This window comes from Lepisosteus platostomus, chromosome 4 (genome assembly GCF_059453375.1).
Source record: "Lepisosteus platostomus isolate fLepPlt1 chromosome 4, fLepPlt1.hap1, whole genome shotgun sequence".
In the NCBI taxonomy this organism is placed as follows: domain Eukaryota; kingdom Metazoa; phylum Chordata; class Actinopteri; order Semionotiformes; family Lepisosteidae; genus Lepisosteus; species Lepisosteus platostomus.
In genome coordinates this window covers 5498033-5507110 of record NC_142614.1, presented here as the reverse complement: position 1 = coordinate 5507110, position 9078 = coordinate 5498033, and the positions used below count along the sequence as shown (strand labels likewise).

General features: G+C 51.0%; 1 protein-coding gene and 1 long non-coding RNA gene across 2 annotated transcripts; one reads left to right on the top strand and one right to left on the bottom strand.

Moving 5' to 3' along the window:
• Positions 1-937: 937 nt before the first annotated feature.
• nccrp1 (P1, F-box associated domain containing) lies at positions 938-6375 on the bottom strand. Its single transcript, XM_088627744.1, has 6 exons — positions 6131-6375; positions 4431-4511; positions 3543-3639; positions 2610-2705; positions 1533-1671; positions 938-1278 (listed from the first exon to the last, which is right to left on the bottom strand). Exons 1-6 carry the CDS (start codon positions 6270-6272, stop codon positions 1141-1143), a joined length of 693 nt encoding a protein of 230 aa, XP_088483870.1. The 5' UTR covers positions 6273-6375; the 3' UTR covers positions 938-1140.
• Positions 1671-3764, top strand: LOC148672218 (uncharacterized). Its single transcript, XR_015935703.1, has 3 exons — positions 1671-1868; positions 2411-2550; positions 3414-3764. It is a non-coding gene; the product is annotated as an uncharacterized LOC148672218 (long non-coding RNA).
• Positions 6376-9078: the final 2703 nt, after the last annotated feature.

The window sequence follows — 9078 nt, the reverse complement described above, 5'->3', positions numbered from 1 at the left end:
ACTCAAACGAAGGTTTTCGTCTTAACACCGAGTGAACTATTATTGTATTTAACACACACACCTATCCAGTTCTGACTTGAATTAAATTAATACGGTGCTCACATTAAAAAATACGTTTTCTATGTCCCTGCCCTTCTTATAATTTTATATAAACACCGAGCGCTAACAGCCATTTATAATATTCTGTGCATCCACCAAAGGGCTCATGCGCTGTAACTCATCACGCTTTTAACCACTAAATGGCCTCGGAATGTAATCAAAGATGATAGGAAAAAAAAATCAAATTTCAATCTTCATACACATACCCACACCCACCAGGACTGTCCAGAGGCAGGTTTCCGTTTTTAATTGAAAAGTACGGGCTACATTTCTGGCCCTTGAAAACGTAATTTACTCGCTCAAGGTAAGCCCGTTACCTGCCGGACAACCGCTCTACCGTTGCTGCTGGAAGAGGTGTTAGTGGGGCCAGTAGGGGGCGCTCAACCTGCAGTCTGTGTGGCTCCCAATGGCCCAGTATAATGACGGGGACACTGGACTGTAAAAAGGCGCCGCCCTTTGGATGAGATGTAAAACCGAGGTCCTGACACTCGGAGGTCATTAAATGGCCGGGCGTTTCTCGAAAAGAGTAGGGGTGTTACCCCGGTGTCCTGGCCAGATTTCCCCCTGGACTTTACCAATCATGGCCTCCTAATAATCCCCCTCTCTGAACTGGCTTCATCACTCTGCTCTCCTCCCCACTGAGAGCTGGTGTGTGGGAAGAGTACTGGTGCTGGTGGAGGGGACCCCCCCCATTACCTGTAAAACACTGATTGGAGTTTCCAGAAAAGCGTTCTTTACAATCCCCTTCTTAAAAAAAAAAAACGACCCGCGCCCCTTTCCAGAGGGAGTTCCTTAATTTCTTGCTGGCGGCTGCTTTCTAGGTTGCGGACGTCGAGGGTGATTTTTTAAAATCATTTTTTTTTTTATTGAAAGTTCTGACATTTTGGGCCTTGATACTTACAGTTCAAAGCTTAAACAACGGTAGAATTACAGCATGACCGACGGCGTGGTCTCTGCGATGCCGGAGCGCCGCGGCAGTCGGCACACGGGCGCGTTAGCGAGCACAGAGACGGCCCACGCCGCGGGTCTCGTTTTCCTGCTTCATCCTCTGAGCTTCACCACCACGGCGCTGTCGGTGGCCCGGGTGGCCCTGAACGCCACCATGTTCATGTTCTTCAGCCTGTGCAGGAAGTGGACGTGCCGCACGCCCCGCCCGTAGCTCCTGAACACGTGGGACACCTGCGCCGAAAAACACACAGTGAGGGCTGTAGTCACTCAGGCCGAGAGGAAAAAATACCTTAAGACAACCTGCGTGAAATAAACGGCAAGACAGAAGTTAAAAACTTGTTACAGCACCTATTCAGCACTGGCTTCAATATCTACTGCCTAGCTCAGTCCTTGCCCGATGCACGTGTGGTTTGAGGCTGCTCCGTTGTGGGCTCGGTGTTGTGCGAGAGCCGCCGCAGCGCGCTGGACGCACGCGTGTAAAGTACCTTCTTCCAGTCGCGGGAGTCGCGCCGCATGTCCTCTTTGGGGGCGAAGGCGTGCTCCTGCAGGACTGTGCGCCCGTCCGCCCCCAGCAGCCGCACCCGCAGCTGGTAGATGAACTCGTGAACCCGGCTCTCCTCGTACCTGCGCAGGGCGAGAGCGGCGGCAGCAGCGCGCGTCAGCGGCGCGGAGCCAAGGGGAGGCCAGCAGGCCGCACCCCCGGCCACCAGGGGGCGCCAGCGGCACAGCTGTGGAGCTGGCGACAAAGTCACAGGGGGCTGCGGATAAAACCTACAGCTTCGATGCGTACTTCACCTTCCTTCACCTCATTTAATCTTCTGGTAAGAAGCAACTGTATTGTGTACCCCCCCCCCGATGATGTTATATACACTCTTGTGCAGATACATAGTATATAGTTCGAGTAGGGAGCTGCATCAGCATGCATAGGCTGCCAAGGAACAAATCCAAGTTTATTCCTGTTGAAAAGAGAAGAAACGTTTAGGCTGTGGAGCCTTCTTCAGGCCGAAGAAGGCTCCACACCCGAAACGTTGCGTTTCTTTTCAGCATGGAACTAAACCTCGACTAGTTACTTTGCATAATCATACACACATCCCTTTTGTTGTTGCAATAATAAACTTTGAGAAGGAGATGAGAAAAGGAAATGGAGAAATCCAGGCGCAGAACAGTGATTTACGGAATCACGACAGATTTACTGTACTTGTAACCTCTTGCCTACAGTTTGGTTTGGCTCTGCTCGTACCTGTGCTTTGTGGCTGACCGGTCACTATGCTGCGCTGAAACAGGAGTACAGGACTCCTCTTATTGGCAATTTTAAACCCTGACATTAACCCTTTTAACTCATTCCTGCTTGTCGACTGCACAGAGCCCTGCTGCTCACAGCTCGGTCAGACCCCTCTGTGCACAGATCACACCAGCATGCCCTGGGGCCACCAGGCGCGAGAGAAACTCGTTACTGAAGGTTAACGGAAAACGGACAGGTGAAGGTGAACAGCAGTCAGACAGGTGCGCTTGTGGGGCTGTTTGCAAGCAGCAGGTGCCAGGCAGCTCGGCTGAAGACCTACCAGTCCTTGATGCAGATGTCAGGCTGGTAGACATCCAGCACCTCGTCCCACAGCCCCTCCTGCTTCAGGTCCACATGCTGCTCCAGAGAGAACCAGCTGTGCACACACACACACAGGGTTAGTCAGCGCCCCCTAGTGCTGCTCGCAGGGACTGCAGTTTCATCAACAGGAGGAGCCCCAAATCACAACTGGTTTCCAGGCCCTGGCAGATTTCAAGCCAGGGTCCAACAGCTTCAAACCCACTCAGACGGGTCAAGCAGGTCCCCTTTACCGAGCCCATTTCACCCTCCTGCTGAAGTTGTGTGCTGGCAGTGACTGAGAGGGGTTCAGACAGCTCCGAAAGCTGCCAGGGGTCAGACCTGAAGGAGCCTCAGGCTGGAAGGACAGTGAGGGCAGAAAGGGCTCAGGAGGTCAGCAGCGCAGGGGGACAGGGCTCAGCTGACACTGGCAAGGGGCTGTCGAGAGCACTGCAGAGCAGCGGCACTCATGCAGCACAACATAGTAGACCTGCTGGTGACTGGGACGCTTTCTCCTTCTATTAAGGATCAGATCTTTCCGATTCAGCCTCCCTCTGGGGAGGGGGGTGATGAGTCCCTTCACAGCTGGGGTCCCCTCATCCTTGTCCTGGGGACCCCCACACCTGCTGGGGTCTGTCCCACCTGAGCCTTCAGTTAAAAAAAAAAAAAAACTGAAACAATCCACTTAATGGACCCAACAAAAAGTTTAATTTTAAATGTTTTAAAACGCATAGGAGGCTGTTGATCAACTTTGTTTAAAGCACTTTAATCTCCAACCTTTCTGTAGGCAACAACCTGATGTGTTGGTTTACTTGAAGATGGATTCGAGCGAAGAGCTCAGCTCACCAGGAGCGCCAGCAGGCGTGAGGGAGTCTGCAGCTCAGGACAGATGCTCCCCGAACCCCCCCCCCCTCACCTGTACTGGGGTAGCGCGCAGACGGCCGCGCCCTCCGGGATCCCGCTGGTGTCGTAGGGCAGCACCTCCGTGCTGGTGGTCCAGCCGGTGAAGTCACCTGACCAGCAAGAGGGAGAACGATTGGCCAATCGCGTGCGGGAGGCCGAGGCTAACCCCGGCTCGAGAGGAGAGGAGCATTCAGCTCCAGGCAAAGTCTCCTGGAAGATGGAATAAAGGCGGGAGCAGCCACAGACATGTACGACATCTCTGGAGGCCAACCAGCAATGAGACTTTGAGCCCCACGGCTGATGATGCTTCTGCTCATTGATCTGAACAAACTGCAATTGCATTATCCTACCAAAGTAGGAATGAATCCATACCAGACTCCTTAAGACACCACCGTGATGCATCTTGGCATTAAACATTACATAGGATGTAAAGATGTTATCATTCACTATAAACAAAATTATCAGTCAGATTTACTATTATTTTTTTTTTTTGTTACACACCAAGCTTGCTTCACAGTCATTCAACTGATTTTCCCTGCACATGCTGGGTAAGGTAAACTACCTAGGATTCAAGCTCAATAACTCTCCAACCTCTACTCCACACTGCCACAGCCTGCTTCACTGCTCTTCTCCTGCACTGGGAGCAATCCCCCGATTTATTTCACAGCTCTTATGCTGTGGGCGTCAGCCTGCACCGACTGATACGCTGCCCTGCCTGCAGTTGGAGAGAAAGGCCGCAGCTTGCAGAACCTCGAATGGACCAAGAAGCCAGGTCCTGCTTCCCAAACCTGTATGAATCCCCACCCAGCAGGCCAGGCAGAGGCCACCCGTGCCGAGCTCCACCGTGCAGGCTCGACTGAAAGCAAAGGCTCCCAGGCTCCTTCCTTCCTCCCTCACCCACCTTCTGGGGCAGAACGGGGCGGCTCGGCGCCGAACATGCCAGGCAGCTCGTGCTCCGGAGGGGGGGTGGTGTGAGACAGGCCTGGTGGGAACAAGGAGGGGGGAGAAGATATCAGCACTGCTCCATCAGAACGGCAGGTGCTCGCTGTGGACCCAGGAGGCACTGCCCCGAGAGTGGCCAGCGGCTCTTCACAAGCTAAGCTACCGCCAGCGCGCCAGCCAGAGACCACACTGAGCTCCCTTTCAGGGCGGTGTCCCGGGCGAGACGGGCTCTGCTGCCACCCGACCGCTGTGCTCACACACAGGCCTGTTCTCGTTCCTTCAGTTCACAAACAGCCACTTCTGCACTTAGTCAGGCAGGCAGGAGACTGGAAGAGGTGTTAGTGGGGCCAGCAGGGGGCGCTCACCCTGCGGTCCATGTGGGTCCTAATGCCCCAGTATAGTGATGGGGACACTATACTGTGAACAGGCGCTGTCCTTTGGATGAGACAAAACTGAGGTCCTGACTCTCTGTGGTCATTAAAAATCCCAGGGCGTTTCTCGAAAAGAGTAGGGGTGTTACCCCGGTGTCCTGGCCAAATTTCCCACTGGCCTTTACCAATCATGGCCTCCTAATAATCCCCCTCTCTGAACTGGCTTCATTTCTCTGCTCTCCTCCCCACTGAGAGCTGACGTGTGATGAGCGTTCTGGTGCTCTATGGCTGCCGTCACATCATCCAGGTGGGGGTACACACTGGTGTGGGTGGAGGGGATCCCCATTACCTGTAAAGCGCTTTGAGTGGAGTGTCCAGAAAAGCGCTATATAAGTGTAAGCAATTATTATTATTGTCATTTTGTTTTTTTAACACAGCATATGCACTGACTTTTGTATAATGTCCTAGATACAATAAATGCCTTCCATTTCCTTAATGTATTTTTTTTTTTAAAGAGAAAGAATCGTTGGTATTTCGTGCCCTTAGTCCAGAGCAGTGCCTGGGCCTTCCCCAGCTTTGACCAGTCTCAGTCCCACAGCAGCACAGCCTGGCCTCTAACCAGCGGCTGCAGGGCTGGCTTCAGGAGGAGAGGCTGCAGAAAGCCCTCTGTCGGCACCACAGCCTGCCTCAGCCCAGCTCGGCACCCCCAACATCAGACTGCAGGGCAATAAGCTACAGGCCTGCCCCCCCTCAGGTTAGAACAGCAGAGCTTGGCTTAACCCCCCAAAACCTACAACTGCTTCGCCCTCTTTTTACCAACAGGACATCTCAAACACAGCGACCCACCTCCATTCTTGCTCCGACACCAGCGTGGGACAACAAAGGTGTTGTAATTCTAAGCGACGGATTTTCACAACCAAGCTCAAAACCCACTTTTCTTTGCGAGCAGCACTAGCTTTGCGGCAAGAGTGGGGGAGGCATGGAGTCAAAGAGACTGGCTGTTACAGCCCACGGGTCCTGGAATGTGACTCCCGGATCAATAAAACAGGAATAATCTAATGCCTCACTCTCCTACAAGAGGAGATTTCATTTTAGCTTTCAAGAAACCAACGACCCTCCTGAATCACCGCCTAACCGTCTTAAACGATTGTTCAAGAATGCGAGCAGCGACTACCTGCGCCGTTCATAGCATTTAGCGGCGTTATAAGTCCTGCGAGCCGACGGCAGCACTACATTGTTTCAGTTTTAGCCGATCACTGCCCGGTCCAGCCGCGGCCTGGCGCCATACCTCCCGGCGCCGGGTTCTTCAGCAGGTTCCGTCCAAACGGCTTCTTCTCGTACACCGCCTTCCAGTCCACCGTGTCGGGAGCCGGGACTTTCCTCTCCCTCAGCTTCCACTCGCTCTTGCATTTGCCCCTCCAGTCCGACATGTCCCCTCGCTCAGCGGCGCCGGTGCGGCAGCAGACAGACACACCCAGCCAAGCCCGGCTGACTCACGCCTGGGACCGGAGGTCCGGATATAAACACAGGAGCAACCCCTCGCCACACCCTCCTCCGGTTCCCTCTCTCTCTCATTGCTCAAGCCCTCCTCACGGCCCTTCAGCTCACGAGATTCGCCGATTGCACAACGACCCTGCAGGTGCAATTAGCGGATTTATAGCTCATGACTAAGGGAGCGCATTGCTACCCCCTTATCTCGTAATTATGAGATAGCAGTGATTACTGCAGTGCATGTACAACCTGTTAAATTGAACACTGAACGCATCTAGAAGCTGCCTTGACCTTGGCTGGCACTGTCGGTTTTGTTTTGATCGCGTCCATGTCCGGCGCTGCAGAATTCGTCTGTGGTTTTAGTCACAGTGAAATCTTGCAATTTCTAGCAAATATGAACAGAACCATTATGAGCACCAGTTCTGTGGGATTTAGAGATTAAAGCAATGACGGCTCCGTAATGAATATACGTGCAATCAGTTCCACTGCTTAAAACTGTTAGTCCGCATGTAGCGATATACAGTAGGTAACTTGCTGTCAATATATATTTTTTTCCTTACGTACAATGGACATCTTACACCAGACACGCGTCTACAGCTGTGATATTCAGGGAGAAGCGAGTTTGAGTGTTGGGAAAGGCAGGCCAGACGGTGTTGAGTGATTTGAAAATGAACGCGGAGCGCTGTTGGTGAGGCGATGGTGCCACAGAGGCGCTGCGTTTTGTTTTTCGTGGACAAGAAAAGAGAAAACATTTCAGCAAAACACTTTTCCGGGTGCGCCCTTCGGTCCTAATGCGTAATGTAGAGACATGGTATTAGATTCCTGTCAGATTTGATGGACCGAATTCAACTTAATTCTGTTCATGTCAAAATAAGTCTGAAAGCTAAAGAGCTCGTTAAAGACGCGATGAAGTACATGGAGCCCAACTTGGGACTCAAACTCTCTGAGAATTTAGCTTCTTTCGGGGGTGTTGTGTGTTGTGACTCTTGCTTCTCACAGAGCCCGAGCAGTCCCATGTCAGTGTGGCGCGGGAAGTCTTAACCCTAGACCTCGGCTGCCCTAGACATCGCTGTCTGACGCACATCACAGCACCAGTGCAGCAGGTTCTTTGGCGTACAACCACGGGCCTTTGTGTCGCATCTATCCCCATTCAAAGTGCGTTCAAAATACGATACGATATAAAAATGCCACTTGATGAGCTCCGATATCTTGCGTAGAGCCCCGGCCAACCACCCACGAAAAACAGAGGCCGGTTGTTGTGTAATTTAACAGAAACATACCCGCGGTGACACGATTTGGCAAGGCCCAAACGACAAACGTGTCCCAATCTCACGATGGCTCGTTGGACCACAGGATTGCTTCACAATCATTATCAAGGACGTCCGCTTCCAGCCAAAGACAGAGCTCCCGTTCGGGGCTGTTTAAACATCTGCTCATACGACGAGCGCGGTATAAAACGATTCATGCTTCTGAGATCAACATTAAAAGTAAAAAAAAATGAATAGGTAGACGATAGGTAGCTACACTCGGACAGATCTGTACACAAACAGGAAAATGCAGTGCACAAAACGGAGCAGACCCAAACACGGCAGTCTCTGCTGGATTGTAGTCTACAGTGTCCTGCAGGGCTGGCCGCGATGTCATGCAGAGAGGATGAAATGCGTTTGAGGGGTGTGCTAATATCTGAAGAGCGAAGCTGGACACGTCCACTGTTTTCAGGGGTGTTCACGTTAACCCTGCGATTGTTGTGTTTATTTTTACTGCGGGGGGGTGTTTTTTTTAAATGTTCTTAAAAGTTAGAGTTGTGTTAGAGTGTGAGAAACACACGTCTTAGTCATTTTGTTCCATTCAAACTACGCAGTAGACTTACTATAATATATTCAGTTTTTCTTTTGCATCTATGTAATCTAACAACATCAGACGCCTGTTCACAGGGCAAGAGTTGAGGCTCAGTGAAACCACTGTCCGTATTTTGCCCTCCAGGGGGCGCTCTAGGCCACCCTAAAAGTCTATTAATGAGCATTAGTCAGATCCGATACCTGCACATTTAAGGAAGAACAAACACCTTTGCTCTGTTTTGAATGCAAAAGGCAGCTGTGGTGGCTTATACTTAAAAATAAGGCGGCGATTATAAATTCGCAATCCCAAAATAATAGTATTCACAGTAGTATCACTAATTCAAAATGTCACTACAGTACTACTAATAAAAATGTAGAATCCTTGTGATATGTAAGTGTGCTTTTATTTTTAAGGTCTCAACAGTCTTATGTGAATATTTTTGCAGTGAGTATGACTTGCAAAGTATTTTAAACACATTGATTCTCTTGGTTTGTTGAGCCAGTTAAGTGCCAATTATAGGACTGAAGCTTTGAAGGTGGTGGATTGTCTGAAAGTGTCTTAAAGATGAATACCCCTGTCGGGATATCCTTTCCCTTTAAGTTAAATTTTCCACATTTAAATCCCCAAATCCATTTTGGAGTATATTAGCTTAAAGTGTGCACAGACCCTGAATTGTGCTCTCAGCATCAGTATCGGATCCTATCCCTCTTATAAGGGACTTCATTAGCCATCCATTATCCTGAGCACCTGTGAGGCTCCAGGCAGCTGGCAAGGAGACAGGCCTCCAGTGGAACAGATCGGGAGGCCAGTTTGAAAACACTGATACCATGAGCGAGTGATGGACTGAGAGCAGGACCTCAGGGTGCTGCAGTTACAGATGCCACTGGACGAGGTGAGCTAACCCCA

Coding starts and splice junctions, on each gene's coding strand:
- nccrp1 (XM_088627744.1), bottom strand. CDS start 6,272: ATGTCGGACTGGAGGGGCAAATGCAAGAGCGAGTGGAAGCTGAGGGAG. Junction 4,512..6,130: donor GAAGAACCCGGCGCCGGGAG/GTATGGCGCCAG, acceptor TGTTCCCACCAG/GCCTGTCTCACACCACCCCC. Junction 1,672..2,609: donor GACATCTGCATCAAGGACTG/GTAGGTCTTCAG, acceptor CGCCCTGCGCAG/GTACGAGGAGAGCCGGGTTC.